General features: G+C 39.0%; 1 protein-coding gene across 7 annotated transcripts in view; it reads left to right on the plus strand.

The window, feature by feature from the left end:
* Positions 1–536: 536 nt before the first annotated feature.
* Positions 537–23,325, plus strand: part of LOC122979687 (sorbin and SH3 domain-containing protein 2-like) — a 54,298-nt gene continuing 31,509 nt past the window's right edge. The window contains exons 1-3 of one of the 7 annotated variants that reach the window (XM_044347354.1): positions 538–1,176; positions 7,260–7,447; positions 21,795–21,856. In XM_044347354.1, the coding sequence (XP_044203289.1) occupies positions 21,841–21,856 (16 nt within the window). In that variant the 5' untranslated portion in view covers positions 538–1,176; positions 7,260–7,447; positions 21,795–21,840. Of the gene's footprint in view, positions 1,177–7,259; positions 7,448–21,794; positions 21,857–23,325 lie in introns of all 7 variants that reach the window. The other 6 variants (XM_044347356.1, XM_044347353.1, XM_044347360.1 and 3 more) reach the window with 6 other exon arrangements.

A 23,325-nucleotide genomic window follows, 5' to 3' on the forward strand; every position in this document is an offset into this window, starting at 1 on the left:
CAGGTTGTGGTCTGCAAAAATCTACAGGGATGTGCATCTTCAATAGCCTAGATAGTCGACATAAACTTGAGTATTGATACTGTATAGTACAGTGTATCATCCGTGTCAAAGACTGTAAACTTATCCTCTTTAAAATCCACGTCAGTCTCACACCAGAGGGAAAAAAAACAAAACAAAACAATTCAGGTTTTAGTAGATTATTCTCTCATTGCCTTTCAAATTGTAAAACGCAAGTTAAGCCGACCTCCACAACTGTCCAGTTATTCTAAGGAAGTCAAGCTATAACTTAGGCTACTTGTCATTTATTAATAGCTCAGCATTTCCCTTGAAACAGTTTGATGACAACATGATATGCTGCCAGGGAAACATATGCTACACATTTTGGCACGGTATAGCTTATTCGTGGGATGTATTAGCTGGTATAGTCTCTAAACACAACAGCTCATAGCTGAGGTTCAGTCTTTTTGTGCGTTTCTATCGCAGACACTTGGTAAAGTGGCACTTTCCTGTTAGCAGTGAGCTGTACACAGGCCGGCTGTGTGTCCTCTGCGAGCACAGATTGAGCCGCGGGCGTTGCCATGGCTACACAACGACCCAATGAGAAGCTCGCGGTGGACTGTTGCTGAATGAAAAATAACAGAGGCCATTTTGCGCAGGAAGCCACTACATCATTCAATTATAATAAAAAAACGGAAACGGGAGGCAGGTTCAGTCCTTTTGTGGGCAGACAGTGAGTGTTTTCGAGCCCGGCAGAGCGGTGTGTGGCCGCGGAGCGACTGGCGCTTGTGGTCAAAAAAAAAAAAAAAAAAAAAAAAGACATGCGGTAATTGTGCCGCGTCGCCTCTTCCTTGGAGGTTACCATCGTGAGGAAAGGAAAGGGGGCAGGACAGCTCCGCCGCATTGCTATGCGAGCCCCAGTGACCCCCGAGGGAGGAAGTCGCCTTTAGTTAGCTGACCGACACCGGCAACATCCATGCGCGTCGAAAAACAGGTGTACGGTTTCATCACACGGACACTGCACTAGCTTCTCAGCCGCTGTAGCTGCCTGTGTGTGAGTGTGTGTGTGTGTACTTCGGCGCCTGTCTGAGTGAGGACTTCACTCATTTCACATGGAAGAGGCTCATTACCTGGCGATATGTTGAGGAATTAGTCGAGTGAGCAGGCAGTCGTTTTAAGGTAGGTACACAGTATCAGTTATGTTGTTGTTCGGGGCTAATATCTTTCCTTCCGCGCCGCTTTTGTAGCAGCTGCAGCGGATCCGATCCAGAGCTGAATATTTGAGCGGTTTGAGGAGGTAAACAGGTTATTTTTGGAGCGTTTTTAAATGCGTTACAAGCAACAATGACCCCGTAGTTGTTATCGGCGAGACCAGGGGAAATGAATCAGCTCATCCTGGATGCGGTAAGGTCTGCTCTGCTTCCACTAAAGTGCATTCCGCTGGATTGATGTTTCCAGTGCATTTAAGGAAGATGCAGTCAGGGGCTGGAATGATGTCAAATATCGAAAAAACACAAGCTTTTAAGCTGTTAAAAGATTGCTTAACATTAGTAGAGAGGACCGTCAGCATGAGAGAACAGTACACAGTAACTAACAGCCAGCTCGATACAGTTGCAATAAACAAATTGAGACATGCATGTTTAACCTAAATCCCAAATGCTTAGGATAATCTCTATTGTTAGCATGCACTTAAATACAGTGTATTAGTATCAATGTATTTATGTGTAAAAAGGCATTATTCTAGGTTTCCTCAATTCTTAGTGAAGCTATAGGATCCTTGAGTTTGTGGCCTGAGGAGCTACTTTATGTTGTACCATAACAACACTAACCTAACAATGCATTTGCTACACTTTATGAGTATGGTGTATTACAAATGCCTCACATGGACTCTGTAAAGCCAATAGTGCCATCAAAGAAAAATTTAAAAAATTTAAATCAGTCTGTCATTTAGAGGGCTGTAGGATGAAAACCAACAGTGCTCTGAGTCCTGAGTGCTACTGCAATACTGCTTTTTATGTCATATTTTAAAACTGATCTGTGTTGCTTATGTCATATATATATATATATATATATATATATATATATATATATATATATATGAATGTGTGTGTGTGTGTGTGTATATGTATAAGGTTGTATGTTCCAGATCTTTCCAAAAACAGTGAGGAATAGTCAACCCCTTTGTTTCTTTGGTGCTACCTGCTAACTGGTTTAAAGAGATGATGTAATGAGAGGGGAAAAAAAAGAAAAGGCTGGCCGAGATGGATGCTATCTGTAAGACCCATTTGAATGCTGGGTGAACAGGGAGAGCGGGGAGGTGTCCAGGATGCACAAAGTGTAACACTATCACTCCGGGAACCTCATACCACTCCCACTGTGGCCTACCTGGCCTGTGTGTGTGTGTGTGTGTTGGTGTGTGTGCTGTAGGCTATACTGAACACTGTCTCCGATGCAGTATTTTATGTATTTCTATGACTGCATACTTGTGTCTGGAGGAGAGGAAGTGGCACAGCAGGATGCAGTATGACAAGCAACAGTTGGCTGCTATTTGTCTCATGAGGGGCTTAAACAGCCTTTCATAGAGGCTTTAACATACACACATAATGGGCGATCATATCATTTTGACTTGATTGATGGCTAACGAGCCAGAAAGTATGTCTCTGTTAGCATTAACACAGTTGCACCTGCCAGTTTAGAGTTGTTACTCAGAGAGACGGTGTGTGTGTGTGTGTGTGTGTGTGTGTGTGTGTGTGTGTGTGTGTGTGTGTGTGTGTATGTGTGTGTTAGTGTGTGTGTGTGTGTGTGTGTGTTTGAGAGAGGGAGAGAGAGAGAGAGGAGGAAAGGGGATCAAGGCAGGCCATCAGGGAATAGGAGAATGTGATACATTTTCTGAAAGTACAGAGTGTAAAAGGGGTTTACTCTCTCACAGTTCACTTTCTCTCTCTCTCTCTCTCTCTCTCTCTCTCACACACACACACGCAAATTCCTTCTAATTTTCCTTTGTCATGTTTATTTCCTTGTTTTGGTGCCTTCTCCTCTCTCATTGTTCCCTCTGCTGTGTTTTGCTCCCACATCTTCCCCTCCTCTGCCCTTCTTCAGAGGCTGATGTCATGGCTCAAGTGATGTGTGAAAAGCTTGCCTAATTCTTATGGTCTCACTGATAAAAGGGGCCGCCTGCAGGACATGCTTGCTCCCTGAGCTCTCTCAATGGTCAAATCCTTATGAGCTTACCGTGCTGTTTGCAAAATACACAGTGACAAGTGACTAAATTCATTTGCAGGTACATCATTACTTCAACTTGTCATTCCCAACCATCCTTCATTTTATGGTTTTAAATTTAGATTCAGCTTGGCATTTAAATACTATTCCAGTCTAGACAGTTTTAATTTATCCATTTTAGTGGTCTGATGAGCAAACATGAGTTCATCACAGTGCTATAAAAGGCTTGATTTTTTTTTTTTTTTTTAAAGGCTCATAAGTAGTAGAAGATTGGACATGCCTTAAACAGCTTATCAACACAACACAGAGGAATTAAGTACCATTGTTTGTCCTGCTAAGTTCGGAGAAAGTTTTGGAAGACCACCTTTAGTACACTTGTATATCAGACCATGGTGAATTGAGAAACACATGCAGAATGGTGACAACATTATTTTGATCATTTTTGTTCTTTATAAACAAAAATACACCACTTTCTGTGCAGCACTGCCAGTCTAGCCCATCACTGATCAAAACAGGTAATTCTGAAGGGTCGTTAGTTAAGATAAATAATAATGTTATTGCTGGTTTGAACTGTATTTTAGTTTACTTCTACAGTCTTGATTCACATCTAAAACTTGGACCAACAAAAGCACACTGGAGTTTCTAGCTCATAGTCCACTGCACTTTGTTGTACCAAAGCATGGAAACGTTGGCCTGTCTCTGTTGAACACTATATTTGCGGATGTTTTTTTTTTCTTTCCTTTTTAGATTTGCTTCCAGTTTAAGTGTTTTCCAGTAAGTGACACTTACTTATGTGTACATGCACAGCTCCTCTGCTTTTTATATCCTACCACTTACTTAACTGGGAATGGCAGAGCCTTGCAGACGCTGATAATGAATTAGGTGTTGAAACTGTACGGGCGAGACCATGTCGACGCGGCCACTGTAGTCCGGAGTGGCTCATAGGTCAAAGTGTCGGTGTGTTTGAGCGCGAGTGTGTGTCAACCGCTATAAAAATAGTTTGCTCTGGTACTTTAATGAGATCATTCCTAAGCTGCTTCTGTGTCATGTTAGTTTAATTGTTTTTATGGATCATTCCTTCACATGCAAAACTGGCTAGGAAATGCTTATCAAAGTCAAAATTTGGCTTAAATGGAAGGTGGATGTGACCCAGAACTGCAACATCAAATCCATCAAAGGTCAGGAACTTTGGCTTGTAAGATGTCGGTTCAGATGTTGATGGAGATCTTGTGGGTTATCTTTTGTAAAGTCTCATGTAGGTTGAAGGATAATGTCTGTAGTGGATAGATACTATCTCTAATAGGGAACTAAACTCAGGTGCTTTTCCTGTTTAGTACCTTATTGGTCCCCTGATACTCCCCTGATTCTGGCCCCAAGGTTACATCATTAGCACCTGTCAGTTGTCAGCTTTTCACCATACCTCACTGATCCTTGGCACGTGACCAGAAGATTCTGGGGGGCAGCTGCTGTTTGATCGCGTCTGCTGACACACCAATCACTGTAGCGGACCCCCAAGGTCTGAAGCTTGGGAGTTGTGTGGGACATAGCTGCAGGAGTTCTACTTATCACTGCAGTCATCTGTGCCTGTGTAGATGGGATTTTTACATTACCACTTCATCATTGGCACGATGACAGCAGACACAGATAGTGTTGATCCAGGACAACTCAACCAAGTGTATCCATGCTTGATTTGATTTAAAGGTCGGTAACATGTTGACACCCCGCTGAGCGTGATATACTCGCAACAATCAATCCATTTACGATGTAGATCCACATAAGTGATTGTTTTGTTTATTTTCATGCCATGTCTAAAAAAGGCAGTGGACTAAGGTGATGCCACCGCACTGTTTTATCTAATGAAGTTAACAACATAATAGCAGTCATAGTTTGCATTACGGTGGAAACATGTAGGCCGGGCAGGTCAGAGCAGTGTTTTTTAGCCTACCTGCTACATGGAGTCTGTCTTTGTAGTGTGCGGTTGCGTGCTAGCCGTTGAGTTTTGCCAAGTTATAATGCAGTTTGTTATGCAGGGTTTGTAAGCAAAGGTTATATTAACTGGTGCTGAATTCATTCACTAAATAGCTTGTTTTAACTACAGGATCATGGATACACATTCATTTGATTGATTTATTTTAACGTGCATTGGAAAAAAAAAACCCACAAGGTTGCACTGCTGCGTTGCATTATTTTAATCATTTTTAACCAAATTGTACTTCTTCTTTTGTTCTATGTAGTTTTCTATGTAGTTTTAACCTGTTGGAGGGCTACACTGCTGCACAAAGAGAAAAAAGAAGAAGAAGAAAGAAGAAAAAAATAGACCATCCACGTGAAAATAGAGATGAGCAGCACGATGCCCGCACGGGTGTGCATGACTTCCATGGTCAGTGTAGCAGCTTCAGTTGATTAAGGTGGATGCTCTTTGCTGTGGCCATGCTGCGACAGATGTGTCGTGCGCATCCGCGCCAGGTGTATTTCGGCCGTTACAGCTTAGAGCTGAGACGTTTAGTTGGTTAATCGATTGGTCAATCAACACAAAAATAATTGGCACCTATTTTGATAATTAATTTATTGTTTCAGTCATTTTTCAAGCAAAAAGATAACAATTCCCTGGTTCCACCTTCTCAGTTGTGAGGATTTGCTGCTTTTCTCTGTTTTATATTATTGTAAAACTGAATATCTTTGTATATCAGATAAAACAAGCAATTCGAAGAAATTTTAATGGATGTTTTCTGTATCTGACATTTTATAGAGCAATTGAGTAATCAAGGAAATCATTGTCAGTTGCAGTGCTGTTACAGTCGTTGAGGCTTTCTATTTTTTGCTGTGAAAAGTAAGTCATCTTATCAGCATTCACTGTCTACTAATGGAGCTTCATTACCATAAGTTAATGAATTTCTTTTTTTGTAGTGACTACTGAACTCTTGCTGAACCCTTACTATGCAGTTATTTGTCAGTTGCTGATTTTTGTCTCTGTTGTTTATTGTGGAGTATTGGTGTGAAGGGAGGAGGTGGAAGTGGTCCAAATAGCATATTGCACAGTAGCTTCCCAGCTGGTTTTAGGTGTCCAGGCTTTAAATATGAGATGCTAATAGCAGTAGTTACATCATCATTCTGGGAATAGCAGGGAGTCTGGGGTCTAGGTGCTTCTGGCTGACCTCTCTCCTGTGTATATTCAGCCTGTGTGTGTATGTGTGTGGTCATTTCCAAATATACATTCCCATATGGATTACACAGCAGTAAAATTATTAATGACACAGGTGAGTGGACACATAATTAGTCTGTATATATTTACAGTCAGATTTAACACTGACTGCACATGGTTTATTTGTGATAAAAAGAGAAAGAGTGTGTGTGTGGCTGCTTACTCGTGTGTACGCATGTACATTTGCACATCTCTCAGCGAGCTGGCCCTCACCCTCCTTGACAGGCAATCAAAGTGTCAGCAAGAGAAAGTGAATGAAAATCTCATGTGAGAACGATTTGACACTCTTGTCAGTTTCCGTGTGGAGTTGTCCACTTTACATAGCCCCACACTGACGACATCGGCTCCTGCGTGTGACATTAAAGCCTGGGAGGAGAGACGGGCATGTGGAGGCTCTCTCTGTCTGCTCACACCCACTGCTGCCCTAACCTAAGTCCATTTAATTATGCATAAATCGTCAAAGGTGAACTTACCTGGTGTAATCTGTACCATAGAATGACAATGTGTATGTGATGTGACTGTGCTGGTGTTTGTACAGTATGTGAAAGAAAGTGTGTAATAGATATAGCCTGTCTTCGCGTGTTTCTGTGTGCATACTGTATGGTATGCATGCATGAAAACATGTGTGCGTGTGGTAAAATAGAGATAGTCAGCCCTGTCACTTAGCCCCCACCCATCTACACTGGGGGTAACTTTCCAGTCTCATAGACGAGCATGCCTGAGTCTGAAAATAGCCGTATCTGATCACTGCTTCACCCAAACAGGGAACTCTCTTTCCCTGTCACTCCCTCTCTTTGGCTCTCTAACTTTCTCCTCGTTCTGTTGTCTCTGTGTTTCCCAGGCTTTAGGCAGGGTCACATCTCGGAATAAAGTTTGACCAGGAGGAGAGATCTATTCTGAGCAGTGGGAAGAAGAAAGAAAAAAAAAATCTGAATATAAGAAGAGAGAGGAAGGAAAAGGCATTTGGGCACACAGCTCACCTATACCTGACTCTTCTTAGCAAGTCTCCAGTCTTTTGGTTTTATGACGGTAAGAGTTAAACTTTTTCTGCTTGATGGATTGTTGCACCTGCACTCTGCCGGTTGAGAGGTCAGGCTTGGGGGTTAAATGTCACAAAAGACTGCTGTGAATAACAAGTGATTAATGTGCTCATGCGCATTTTCTTGCCAAACACAGGGGAACTTTATTTATTAAATTTCAGTTTTTAAAAATGAATTTAAGCAAGCATCAGAGCATTATAGGTTCACCAATACAGGTTTAATTCCTACCTTCCAAATTCATAAGAGTATCCATAAAATATTTGAATGTATAATTTATTTTAAAGTGCTGTAAAAAAAATCTTTAATGTGGCACTTGAATACACACACAAACAAATCATACAATACTCATTTGATATATAGTTATTTTCTATGAGCGCATCTATGTTTGAAAGCGAATGCAAATTAGAAGAGATCTGTACAGCTTTTACAGCCTGAATACCAAAACAGAATTATATTTATCTCTTCTGCCAAAACCCACAATTATAGACCGTGAGTATAATTTTTGTCTTTTGTGACAGTGGACAGGGGAAATGGTGTCAAATAAAACAGTGGTTTCAACCGCAGCCACCTCTGAAATAGCATCAGTAAATAACAGTTTTGAGGGTTGAAAAGTTTTATACTTGAACTCAAGCACATTTATTGAGGCTTCAGAAAAAAATAATGTTCCAGATTTTTTTTTAACTAAAAAAGGGAAAGTTAGAATTAAATGTATTGTACATACAACAAAAGTTCACCTGTTGAACTTCATTTTATATTTTTATGTCTTTATAGATTAAATGTGAACAAAAAGGTTCATTTAAGCCCCCCAAAACTGCCTTGGCCTCCTTTCCTTTTCTATTTACCACTTACTTTCCCATAATTTTGACCCAGAATCTTAATTTCCCTCCCTCTGTCCTTTTTACATACTTCCATCTCTTGTTACACTCTTTTTCATAGTCTCTTCTTTCCCACTCAACAATAGCCATGCACCAATCCCTCCATTAGACCAGTCTCAGAGGTGTTGTGGAATGTCACCTTGACCCCTTCGGTACACAGTTAGGGGGTGGTTCCCAGCTTCGGTTCGTGGTTCAGTTCCCTTTCTCCCGGACTCGATATACCAAGAGACACTTTGTTTGTTCCCTATAAACATCACAGGGAACACACTCCATTTATCCATGCTAGATGTGTCATTATTAATACAGATAAATCAATAATTGTAGTCCTTCCAAAACTTAATGTGTTTCCAGTCTCTGTCCCAAACATTATTGGAACAGAGATTGATTGTCTGGCTGAATCTGTATCACCAGTGATGTAGGTAAGTAGTTACTCTTTGAGAGAGACAGAAAAGAATAGCTTTTGAACAGGACAGGCCTTATGTCTAGAATAAACTACAAAATGTTTTGAGGTATGTGATTCTGCAAATCATGGAGCTTAACAGGGCTGTACAGAAATACCATTGTTTCGGTTTTCAGCAGCTTTAAAACTTTTATCCCCTTGTTACTGTCACTCTGTTATGCCCCTCCTCTTCCTCATTCCTTCCTGATACTGGCTATTTGTTTAAAAGCGAATGTACAAAAGGACAAAGACATTTAAAAGTTGCCTTTACACAATAACAGCAAACACAAGGGGCTTGAGTTTCAGTCTCATGTGAATGTGTGATACTCACAGTAACCAGGTGTCTTTTTTTCTCTGTCTTAGATGGATAATACCTTTTAAAGATGTCTTTGTATTTAGGAATTTGGTCATTCATATTTCTCTCACTGCTTGTATTGCTTGTCACCATTATACCAACAAAGCTTCAAAAAAGGTTCATAGTTAACGGTTTTGTTCACTGACCATCATAATACTCATACACACATAAACAAAAAATCTTCTTATGCAGAGTGTTTGATGTGTTGTTCTTAATTTAAACAGATAAACTGACACTTGTATCCTGTTGGGATCTTGAAGTTTACCATGTCCTTTTAACCCATGGTGAATATTAGTAATTAAAAATGTTAAAATGACAGTATTTCCTCTTGCCTTACACCCCAAGCACATAAAGATTCCTCAGATAGATTTTCCCATTGCTCCGGACCACCTTAGAGGGTAAAGGGTCCTGTCTAATGGCAGTAAATATAGCACCCCTGCTAATCAAGTTCCTCTTATCTTCATGCTCTACACTTAACACTGGTACCTGGGGAATCCAGACTATGTATGGGGAATGTAATCTTAGTCACCACTGATAGCCATCCTGCTTTAATGTACGCCTTGCTTCAAATGATAAACTGTTATCAAGTATTTTGTTTATTTCCTCCATTAGATTTAGAAAATGTTATAAATCAGCAAGCATTTAAAGTCTTTCTCAAATACAGTGTTAAGGTGGGATGTAATTTACATTTAATTAAGTCATCAAATTATTGTACAAGATAGCTAAATTGACCTTCACACAGTCATTAGAACAATTTTTTTTTCTTGCTGTCTTGTTGTATTTTGCAGAGAACAATCTTCCCCACAAAAGTGATTAATAATAAAGAGTGTTTACGAAGAATTCAGCTGGAAGTGCAAAGATAGACCATTTGTCATTGTAAATTTCTTTGCCACTGCTCCACCATCCTCCCTCATTCTTTAGATAAGACTGTTTACTATTCAAGTGCTTGAAAAAGCTCATTTCTGCCTCCCCCTGAATGTCTCTCCTCCCTTAGGCCTCTTTCAACACATTTGAGGCAGGCCTCTTAATTAACAGACTGTATCATATGCAGTCAAATTATTAAGCCTTTTGCATTGGTACCACATTGGATTCAGGTTAGAGTTTAAGAAAGTTGTATCTAAAAATCCCTGTCACTTGTTAAAGGTACATTAAAGGTCCCGTGTGTAGGTAGTGGCATCTAGCAGTGAGGTTGCAGATTACAACCGACTGAATACCCCTCCCCTCCCCTGCCCTTCCAAGCTTGTAGGAGAACATACTGTGGCCACGAAACTTGCTAAAAAGGCAAACGCAAAATGCCCTCTCTAGAGCCATGGTTTGGTTTGTCCATTCTAGTCTACTGTAGAAACATAGCGGTGCAACATGGTGGGCTCCGTGGAAGAGGACCCACTCCCTATGTAGATATAAAGGGCTCATTCTAAGGTAATGAAAAACACAACTATTCTTATTTTCAGGTGATTAAGCACTAATTAAAACATACTTATGAATATTATATTCCATTTCTGCCAAGTCTGCCACTAAACTCTACACCTTTAAGTGAAGGTAAATTAAGTTTAGTCATGCTGGACTATATAGCAGTTGAATCTGCTTTTGTTTGAAAAAAGTCTTTGGAAATAATTGGAAAACTCATGTTTAAAAGTTGACATGTACCCTCAATGCTGTGTTTTATATAATCTGTTTGTGTTACAGTGCCAATCACAGATCCTCTCCGGTTACTTGTTTTAGGCAATTTGCGTCATGAACACCCACTCTTAAGAAAAGAAAAGACACAACTGAATTTTTCCGTTTGACATAAGTTGGCGTTGCTGTCTTGTGAGGTTATGAGTGTGTTAAATGTACTGGTTTTGTTTGTCTGCAGGTGTTTAACCATCACATTTTAAGCTAAAAATGTTAGATTCTGAGGTGACCAACACTTAACTCAGCAATTTGGAAATGCTAAAGCCACTAGAGCCCAGTTACTGCACAAAGTCAAAATGTCTAGTCAGGAAAAGCTCATGCTTCATTTTTTAAATTAAATTTAAATTTTAAATTTAAATCATTTTCACCTCCATGTAACATAGTCATCCTTTTATTCATCAACTGTACCCACATTAGCTTGTTGTGTTTGTCCCCCTTTGTAGCCCGAGGTTCTCTAATATTGTAGTCACTAGCCGTCATTACAGAGCTCTACATGTAGTGCACTAATCTTGGAGAAAAAGAGATGAAACAGTGGCAGCCCTCGAAGTGTTGTTTACTGGTGATGTTGTGCCCCCAGACAGCTTTAGCCAGACAGCTTACATAACACTACATGCTAATATCAGCGTCTTTCTATTTTTCAATAGTATGTCATTTATTCTGTGTCTGCTTCCTCAAATGATTTCCTGTTTGTAATTTCAACAACATCTCTGCAATATGCATCATCTTTTCATCTGTGTTTTTTTCATTTACATTTTTATTTCATTCTTGTCCGTGCTCTTTTTTTCTGTATCTCTCTCTTCCTCTCCATGAACATCAGAGCGCTATATAGTTAACGCATCTTTAGTTCTATATAGACATGGTAAGATAACAACCCCACGAATTGTCACATTCAATTCAGTCTTCTCCCATAGCTCCGACTCACAGTACAGGGGTTTGTGTTGCATAATTGCATTAGTGCTCTCAGGCCAATGGCTCTGCTCGTTAGTGGGGTTGTGATGCAATCTGCAGAACACACGGGCCTCTGTTGTTTGCAGTATGGGCAGTGAGTGGGCACGCAGGGTCAGTGTATTGACCTCCCTTACCCATTCATACAGCCAGAGGGGGGTCTGCTAATGAGTGGCAAGGTTGAACAAACAAGGCTGATAACAGAGGCTTTGTTGGAAGTGGCTGTTGTTCAACTAGTGGCAGTAATGTGGTGTTAGAACAATTACACAGTGCTGATAAAACCCTCCTTATAAAATGACCTGATCCAGCTCTGTATTTGTATGAAACAAAAGTTTCAAACAGTGCTTTATGTAAAGACTCATTTGTACTGCACTTACCATAGCTGTCAGAAATGTTTCTAATTTTTTAAATAATTCATCAATTTCCCTATGTAAAGTATTTATTTTGCTTTAAACCAATACTTACCATATTTCTTACTGGCTGGAGGTTATGGGTTTAAACTGTTTAGTGCTTATCTTTAGTCATTGTTCTAAATTCATATACACCCCACAGTATATAACCATGGCAGTGTGATGAATTGATATCAACTCAATGAACAAGTGTAAAAGTCCAAAAATGATTACCAAAAATGTGATATTTTAGATATTTTGCAAATGATCAAGGTATAAGCAGTATAGTCATTCTCATCTATGCATTAAAGGATTTTAACACTAAGAAGCAGCTAAGAACTACACTCAGCAAGGATTTTAACTCATGCCTTTACATTGTACATTAAAATTCTGTAACCGACCATGTTGCTGATTAGGACTTAAGACCACACGCTGAAATAGATTTTCAAATTTTTTTGCGGAATGATTACACAATCTTGGTGTAGTTTGAGTTGCACTTTGTTTTTGTTTTTTTTTGTTTTGTTTTTTTTTGCTGTTTGTCACAGGGTACGATTTGGAACGACTACACAGGTCTGTGGTGCACAGTCGTGGTCTTGAGATGGAGGACAGGGAAACAAGACAGCATAAAAAGGGAGTTGGTGTGGTGGTCTGTGGTGCAGAGATAGTGGACCTATTATGCTCATTTCCAGCTCTATATTTTTAATCTTGGGCTCCAGTTGAGTAGCTTTGCATGATTCACAGTTCCAAAAACTCCTCATACATCTTATACTGGCCCTTTATGAAGCCCCTCAGTTCAGCCTCTGTCTCTAACAGGCAGTCTTAGTTCCTGTCACTTTAAGGCCCCCCTCCAGATGAGCCCATTCTGTTCTGATTGGTCAGCTTTCTGGAAGCCTGCCGAGGGGCAGCCGTATCAGAGTTCTGTTAAGTTACCGCCGATGCAAACCCAACATTTCCTGCTTTACTGCTTTATATTAAAAGCTTTTAAATGACTAAATAATGGGAGGCTTTTATTGTGAAGAATTTACAGGAAATGAAACGTGTTCCTCACCAAATTAGCAGAGCTTTGTTGGCGATTAAAAACTTGTTGATACAACAACATATGGAGATATTTGGTGCTATTTGTTCAGTTATAAATAATGCAGGGAGGAATAGTACAACCCCTGCTTACTTTCTCACCTGCACACACCTGGCCGAGAGGGAGTGAAGACAGTGTGAATGTTGGATTTTCTGTTTTAGAAAGTTACAGAAATGGTCGGATTCAGCCCCCACCCACCCCTCCTCCCCTCATTTCGACATTGGAAAGGTGTGTGGGTAGGGGGTTTCCAAAGCTGTTCTACCATCCAATGAGCAGTTCTGATGGAGTAGACTGACTTCTTAAAGGACTCAAGGGAGTTACTGAAGTTATCAAGTTTCTTCTACTTATAATAGCTTTTAAGTAAAGGATTATTTGCATCAAGACTGACTGTGTTTGCTGACTTCCTGTGATTCAAATTATAAAATGAAAAAGCCTTAGTATGTCAATGTAATTTACTTATGATCACTGTGGAAATTTGAACTACTATTAAAATTATCCTTCTCTTGTATTGTTTAGCACTGTATTGTTGAAATATGTTTACTTTTTTATGTCTTTTATGTAGGCCTATGTCTGGATAATGAATACTTGTAGCACCAGAAGAACTGAAATCTGTAAAATACAGTGTCAACTTAAAGCAAACAATGGGTAGTTCCTTATAGCTAGACTCTTATTTTGATTCCCAAGCCTTTTACCACAACCCTGCATTCCCCACATTTTTACCACAAAAACGCACCACTAAAATAACTTGGCTCCAATTCAGTAATTAAGGAATGAAGCAATTCTAAATTCTCCCTTTTTTGGACGGGTCATTCTCCATGTCAGCTGGGTTTCAGTTTCCATGCCTCCACTGAGATTTATGTTTGATCTCCAGGGACATTCTGTTGACTTGTTGAAAAGGGATTTGCTCTGATTCCTAGTGTAAAATTTTACACAGATTGCTCTGCTGTGCATTTCAGTTTCATCTCAATCAGTCCAGGCTTGTTCCTTCAGGCCATCAGTTCAGATAATAAACAGTGGTACTAATTTTCACAGAATATTGCACCTAGTGTGCATTAATATTTCTTCCAGAATCTCATTAAGCTTGCAACAGTTGACAGACGTTTCTATATAGGAATACCTGAATAGAAAATGTCTATTAGACCACTTTTGGGTTGAGTCTTTAAATAGATTTGCTAAGGAGCTTAATCTGTTGACATCCTGTGAGTATGTCTCAGTCTGAGTGACCACTTGAGGGTCAGGACCCTTGAGGTCATAGTCGGCTTATCTCCAATAACTGTTCACTCTCTCCTGCTGTCTACACATGTACGCACACACATGAAAAAGACTCTTAAATGCTCTGCTAAAATGATGTAAGGATTTAAAAAAACAAAACTGTGATTAGATGTATATAATTAGTATATATTATAATGAATATACAGTACCAGTCAAAAGTTTGGACACACCTTCCCATTTCCTTGAATGAGACGTTTGACTGGTGCTGTATATAAATAATGATTTCCATTAAAACTGTGACCCTGAAATTAAGTATTGATATATTCTGCTTTATTTATTATTAGGGTGATGTCTTTTATAATATTAGTGGCTATCTTGGAGTCCCATCACTGATATAGGTTCCACATACCTTGAATCACTCCCTCCACAAGCTAAGTATGGAGGAAGATATGCAAGTGAAAGAGGAATGCATCCATAAATGGAGATTTAGAGTCCTCTGTAAGGCATTGTACGGTTTGCAACATCTTAAAATATGTCGGACTCAAAGCAAAGTTGTGGTCTTGAGATGGAAGACAGGGAAACAAGACAGCATAAAAAGGGAGTTGGAAAAATTCTGATATTTTTTCTTTAGACCATCCGACCAAAATACATTAACAGTACATTATCAGTTGTTTTGCCTTTTTAATCATATTAACACTCTGAAACAAAAGGGAAACAAAATACAGGACGGGGAAAACGTGTACAGCAGCATAAAGCATTTTAAATAGTTACTGACGTCCTCCTTTGAATTATTTATAGTATGGAAGTGGTCTCTTTTACTGGCATTCTTCTGATCTGCAGGGTAAGACTGGTTGGTTTGATGACCTTAAAAAACAACACGAGCAATATATAGTAGCCATGTAGCTGCAAAAAGCAAAATTCTTAAATATGGTTTAGAAGTGTTTTATCAGTATTATTTTTGCTGACACATTTGCTTGTTTCATCTATTTTTATCCTTTCCCTTTACTTTTGTGTTTTACTAAATGACACTGCAGTTTTTCTTCATGTTATTGTTTTTCAGGACATTTCTTTTAGTATCAGAACTTATAAGGCTAATTGACAATTTTCTCATCAACAAGAGCAAGAGCATAGTGGCGCATTTAACTTTCTGCCAATTTCTGGTATCCTTTAACCTCAATCTCAAATGGTGTTGATTAAATCCTGCTTTGTCATCGAGTGCTATCTCCAATATTTTTTTCAAATAATTATAATAGCACACACAGACATTACTGTGTCAAATGTCCATAATAAAGTTACTGTTACTTATCTTCTGTCTGTAGAATTGAATTTGTGCCTAAAAGGTAATCAATATTAAAACTCTTTTTGTGTGGAAAAGCACCATGTTGTCAAGGGGAGAAGAGTAGGCATGCCATGATAGGAACGATTTCTGGTCAAATCAACAGTAATGTTCTTCTAATAAAGAAATACAGGAGGATGAGCTTGCTATCTTATTTTTTACAGCATCTTATATTTCAAAGCGATTCAATGCTCAGACCCTATTTGTCCACTGATATGAACCAAAGGGGTCCCTGTGCGTCACTCAACAGACTAATGAGACTTGATGGGCTTGTGCTGTTGGACATCACAGCTTTCTGCGGCTTATAGCTGTGACTGGTGTATTTGCAGTCCCAGAGCTATTACACTCAGTAATTATATACGCACTAGTCTCCATGGTGGCCTACCAATGCCTAAATTACAGTCGGTGGATAAACCACGGGAAAATAAGAAAATAAAATGACTCGAAAGAAACTCAACATGCCAAATGTTTTGGTCAGCTAAACTAGGACAGGAATTGAAAACAACTCTTTGGAAATTAAGGTCCCTTGTGGATCATCCATTCATTTAGTACATTTGGTTTTCATTCTGTAAAAATATAGTAGAATCCAGTGTAGGGAAAAGTTCTGGGAATTGACATATAAGTTCAGTCATTATTAGAAATGATAGAATAACAAGTGTTTGATCTGTTAACATTTATTCCCACTGCTTCCCTTGTTAGTATTACATTTAAGTTTTATATTTTGGAGAAGCACCCACTGAATATTAATGGAAACATTTGGTGCCCCTCCAGTACTGTATACATGATATGCATGCTGAAATGCATACGCTGCTAATGATCTATCACCAGCCTTAGAGAGTGCTGTAGATTCTGTATTTAAAAGCTTAAAAAGGTCTATTGGAAAGATAGTCAGAGTTCTTCTGAGGTGTAGAGCCTGTTGGGTCTTCTTCCAGTGTCCAGCCATAACATTACACCATGGCCACAGCTGCTGTGTCGCCGCTGATCTGTCCCCAAGAAACATGATCCTGTTTATAATCTGACCATCATTTGGACGCCGACAGCCTGCGACGCCAGACCCATGATTTACCCCTGTGTGTGTGTGTATGTGTGTTTCTCAGAGATAGATTTACGAGGACGTAATGTAAGAGGGTGAGGATTGGGTCTTGAGGGACTGTAAGAATCCCACGATGCATGGCTTGATGTAGTCCTTACTACACTTACTTCCTTCTGACCAGCAATAGGTTTGGGAACCTTTCATCGTGGCAGCCACATAAAATTGTGGGTATATATACACAATTTTTATTGTACATTAAAAATGAAAGTGTTAGCCTTCATAAAGAGTTTATACCTCTCTAAAAGACACTTTATTACACTTGTTGTTTAGAGTTCTTGTAAAGATTATTCACAAGTCAATTCACTACTATTCCAATGGATTTTTCTTGAGACAGTTATTAAAGTGCATCTTAGTCTCTTGAAAACACTTTTATCTAACAAACTCAGTCATACATTTGCCAGTTGTTCATATTACATATTTTTGGCAACACAAAAGCCTAGAGCACAAATAATAACCTATAAAATTCCAAGTCACTTCCTTTTTTTAAATGAGCAGTAAGATTAATTTTTGATATTTATGTAACAAGGACTTTTGTGCAATCACCTCTGATCATTTCCTGGTAGTTTAATTAAGTTGCCATATACACTGCCAACTGATTTTGTATGAAGATAGAATAATTACAAATAAAATTAATTTTTATGTTGTTTTAAATGCTATGTGAAAGGAAGTAAAGAATTAAGCAAAATAAATATATTTACATGTTTTATTTACTAGTGTTATTTCATCTTGAAAATTTACTTTGTGAAACGAAAAATTGATTTATTTGTTTTTTTTGGTTTTGTTTTATTTTTTGCATCAAAGTGGAACTTCAGTTTTTCACATTTTTACATGAACCCAGTTGTGTCAGGAGGTATCACATTTTCTATATAGTCTCACATAACAGTCCTCCCATGCATAACTACTGACACTTTATACATAACTATAACTTAGCTCAGTTAGTGTTGGGTGTCTGAAACAGGGCTCTTAATACATGCTACAGTACTTCCAGTTATTACATCAGACTAGAGAAACTTTTGAGAAGGTGAGACAACAAAATACTTAAGATACATTCCAATCCTTTTTAGCTTCTAGTGCTAATGAGAAAACTTGTAATGATGCTTCACACCGTGTGAAGTGTTGCTGTTTGTTCTGTCATGTGGAAATGCAGAGCTGCCACAGTGAGAAGAAATCATTTCTACAGCTTTTTGCTACCATGAAAATGTTTTCTTGTTAAAACTAGACAGTATAATGAGAATGTTTTGTTATAAACCAAAATCTATCTTAAGACTTTATCCACTAAAACAGGAAGGGGATCTCAGAAACTACTGCTCATTTCTTCTGATCTTTACCGTCCTCTCATCCTAATCAAGCCTGTAAAATTGTCAGCAAGGTCTAATATATGTTAATGTTATGCCATCCATCTAGTGCCTCTCATCACGTCAGCCAGCTGCTAAGGCACTTTCCACATTCGTGTCAGAATATGGTTGCATGCCTTTTCCAAAATAAGCCCCAGTAAATGTTAGCCACAATTATCAGGACTTAACCTGTCAAACTGCAATGAGGCCTAAAGTTGTCATTGTGTTTAAGCGAATGTCCTATAATGCATTTTCAATATGTTCAGGTCAACAGCTGTGACAAATGCTGAAATTAATTTGAGCGCAAACCGTCTCACGTAGGCATGTACTCACATTATTACACTGCTTCTCTGTCTAGAGGGGGTCCTTACTCACCCACATGCAAATACAACTGGTGTTTACTTAGACTTTATGTGTAGGGTAACATCACTTTTGCACAGATTTACTTAATTAGTAAGAACACATGTCCAAAATGTTTAATCTAACTGAATTTTACTTCCCTGTGCTCAACATAGAATCCAAAAGAATAGAATTAAAAGGGAGTTAGAATTAAAAAGGAGTGAAACATAGCCTACATTTTATACTAGATTTAAAATCAATATGGACAGGATTAATATCACTGGAGGAGGTCGGTTCTGTGGTAACCGAACCTAATATTTTACGGTATCAGCAACTGCCAAATTACATGAGACAAGAATACTTCATGGAAAAAACATGTGATTCAACCCACCCAAATCAACACAAATGCCGACTGGTTGGGATTAAAAGTACTGATCAGCACATGCAATACGCTGATCAGGAGAAAGCAACCTTCTCAGGAGAAAAAAATCTTGCCAAATGGGACTTCACTTTAATATGGACTAAGTGTTTAGAGAGTGTGCACCAACCAGTTGGGTATTTGTATTTGTATAATCCCTCCTCTTTTACTTGTGTCTGTTATCTGTTGTTGTTCAGATACTGAAGTTATCCCAGACATAATCTTCAGAGTTTAGTTTATGAGTTCTGGAGCCATCTGCACTGACATTTGAACAACAGCTACTATATATACAGAATATATGATGAATCTTTTCTACAGAAGTTTCATTTACTCTGTTTTAACCTTTGTATTACTGCTTGGTTTGCAGTAACAAACTTAAATCTGTCCAATTAGAATAGACTTGGAAGTCTTGTTAAAATGGTCAGAAAGCCAATTTCACACATAGTTCCCAGTAAATTACCGGGATAACCTTTCAGGCACTGATAGTGATTTTCACTATTCACACATGAAGCTACATTCAGGAATATTTCCGTCTTGCGTCTTTTCCCCACGTAATATGGCAATGCCAGAATAGGTTGGCAAAGTAATGCAACACTTATGGATGCCAATAAAACTCAACAAAAGAAGAGGGTGAAACTCAAGAAACTCAGATCAAACTGTCAAACTAGGCAGTGCTGATCAAATATGAATTAAGATTATGTTACTGCATTGCTTATTTCTCATCTCAAATGTTTCCAGAAACATATTTTAGTTTACTGTTTAGCTGTAATATGAAAAACTTTGTGAGACGGCTGTCATGTTGAAAACAGACAAGCCAAGACCAAGCACTGCCCGACTCACAGTACATCACCCACACGTCATGTCTTGTGATTGGTTCGCTTGCTCCATCTTTTGTCAGACAGACATAACCCTATACATGCTTGTCCTTGCAATGTTACTGCTTTCATTCACAACACAGCCATACCGGCATTTTCCCTGAAACGTTACTAGGTCTTGAGGTGGAAAATTGGCAGTACAGATTCCCTGGAATATCAATCCCCACTCCCATTCACACATGACCCCATGCAGGAAATGTTCCTGAACATTTCAAGGATAGACAGCATGTGTGAAAGGGGCTTAAGATTTCACAGAGGAGTCAGGCCAAGCTCTTGGTCATTTATAACAGGCAGGTCCTTAGGAGGGCTTATGCTATATTGGACTGCCAGGACCATCCAATCTGGAGGGAGTTTAAGCTATTGCCCTCAGGCCATCGTTTCAGGGTACCCGTTTGGAGGACTAAAAGATTCCGTGTCTCTCTTCATTCCAAGTGCTATTGATATGCTTAATGGCAAATAGCACTCTGGCTGCATTCCTTGCACCACCCTTGCATATTTGCACACTTGTTCATCTGTACTCTTGCACATTTGTACTTCGTATGAATTTCAATTTCCCTGCAGTTGTTCTGTGATTTATTATGTGAATGTGTTGTTGATGTTGTCCTTTTGTATTCTGTCTTTATGCGAACCCTGGCCGCAATCAGATTCCCCTAATGGTACAATAAAGATAACCTAATCACATTCTCAAAATTTCATAACAGTATCTAGATACATATGTGTAAAGCAATGTTAGCAATGTGTATGTCATAGTTATTTACATGCCAGACGTGTGGGATCCCTACTGCAGCCACTGTAGATTGTCATTTGTAGTATCTGTCATACACACTAAGTCCTGATGACACACATGTGCATGCATTCACACAGCGATGCAACAGTCTATGTTGCGCCTTCAGCTTTTGATGTCTGCCCCATCCATATCAATCATGCACCCTAGTACAACAGTTCCAAGAAAAGGTCTCCATATAGCAAGAGATGGACATCACATACAGTATGGGTGCAGTTAAGTAAACATGGCATTCTGTATCATTTATCATTTAAGTTATTTATGTTTCATCTATGTGCTGTAAAGCATTTGCTAAGGTCATTAAGTCTCTCACTCAGCTGGAACAATTTATGTTCCCACATTTGGATTCGTAGGCTGTGGCATATTTTGGAACATGACAGGCACTATGTGTTGATTTAATTTAAAGTTTCACTTTTTTATATAGTACGGTGCTGTAACTGAAAGTGTGTAAGTGACAGAGCTTATAGTGCTGTTTACTATTTTCACAACTCTTAATGGAAAGCATTATGAACTGTGTAGTATAACTTATTTCCATTTTAATTGCATTAAATAACAAATAGTTTAAATAGATTTCTGTTCACATCAAAAACAAATACAATTATGATTTAACACTTACGTATTATTTAAATAGTTAAATATTCTCAGGATATTTCCAAGGCATTCTGATCAGTAGCTGTCCATCATTCATATTATGCCACCATCCAGCCTTCCATTTTTTAAAACTCTTATCCTATTCAGTGTCCCAGCACACATTGGGCCTATGCCACCTTATGTCCAATGAGAATCCAGAAGTGCAGTGAATGCTGCAGTTTATATATCAGATGTTTCTCACATTTCATGTCTAGGGAGTGTGCACCATATCATATAGGTTTTCTTAAGATGAGGAAAATAACGTGTGAAAGGAGTTAAAATGGAGCTGACCTCAACATCCACTTGCAGTATGTCATTATCAGCACATACTGTAGCCTTCAAACTGCTATACATTATTATCCTATCCAGACACAGATTTTTGCCTCTCTAAGCAGTGTGATTTGACCCAGTGTCCAGCAGGACACTAAAATCTCCAAAATAATTGCTTATATTTGAGATTTAATACAAAAGAATTCACACAAAAAAATCCTCTTGCGTCTGTTCTTGAAGAAATTTTTGTCAAAATATGATTTGTCTTAAATATTTTGTTTTTGTTTTTTCAGGAAAGTGTGTCCCCCTGCAGTAGACCAGTAAGAAGTGCTCTTCAATATGAATACAGGTACAGGTATGCACATACATACACAAACCATATACTGTATGTAATTGACTACGTTTACACGCACAAAATATTCTGGTTTTTGCCCTTATTCCAAAAAAGGCAATATTCCTAATAAGAAATTTACATGGCTAATGAAAATGAATATTCCACTAATATTCCCGTTTACATGCAGAGGGTTTTCAGAGTTTCACTCTGCTCCAGTGGGAACGGGAATCACAAGATCTCCGCAGGCAGTGAAGTAAATCAGCGAGGTGAAACATATTTAGTGAGCTGCTGCCTGATATTTATAAGTGATATTGATATGACTGATATTATAAATTTATAGTTACAGGCACATCGAGTACCTAGGTTGTCCCATGATGTTTATTACACTGCATCACACCGAGTCGTCGCTGTCAGTCCATGGCTCCATGTCAGGATAATAACCAATCCCCTCCGTCCCCGTCGTGGAAAAAGCACGCTCCGTTTTTCCAGGCCGCCCCGAACAGCTCTCCACTCTCCTCTCATTCCTCTCTTCTTGTCTGCCTCCCTGCTCCAACATATGTCATTTTGCCTGCCCAGGGGTGCGTTACACAACCAGCCCGTTATGCATTTCTATCCCAGCCCTGCAAACTGTTGGCTCGTTGGTTTGTATGCAATGCACAGAGCTGACCATAAACAGGCAACAGGCCGTGAGTCTCAAACTGCGGTAAAAACCCCAATAGAGACACATATTCTCAATTCGCTGTATACATGTCTAAAGAATGTTCCTTAAACCTGAATAAGATGGGCACATGTCTTAGTCAGAAAATGCTGCATTCACAATAAGGCCTAATTTTGAATATCCTAATGGAATATGCTGTTTAAATGAACCGTATCAAATTCGGAATATCGTCATATTCGGAATAGTAGTGGAATATTAGTGTGCATGTAAACATAGTCAGTGTTGGGGAATCCATCCATTCCTTCATCCATCCATCCATCCAGTCCATGTCCATTCAGTTGAATATTATGTTTAATGTTTTGGATTTTATCTTATATTTGTCTATTAACTGAACATAAAACTATTGTTTACTTCTAATACTTAAAAATAACACAGTCAATATGTTCCCACTTTTCAGTCCACTTAGCTATTTTAAAAGCTGCTATGTGTGCTAGTCTCCCTCTGCCACAGGCATGAGTCTGTAACTCTAACCTTGACCCTGTTTCACCACTTTGGTGTTGGTCCATTTTGGGCCTGGGTTATTGTGACTAAAAGCATCAATAAGTATAGTAAGCCTTGTGCTTTTAACCACAGTGACATATTCCACCCTCAATACATTTCCAAAGCTCTGTCCTGAACTTGGCAGTCATCCCGAGCTGAAGTGTGTATTTCAGCCTGTGAATCGATGAGTAATCAGTCTTTGAGCCTTCTCCACATGCCACACACCAGTCTGTGGAGCTGCCAGTGGTTGCTTGACTCATCTTGGTCGTTTGCCCGCTGTATATTTACAGTA

This window comes from Thunnus albacares, chromosome 3 (assembly GCF_914725855.1).
Source record: "Thunnus albacares chromosome 3, fThuAlb1.1, whole genome shotgun sequence".
NCBI lineage: Eukaryota > Metazoa > Chordata > Actinopteri > Scombriformes > Scombridae > Thunnus > Thunnus albacares.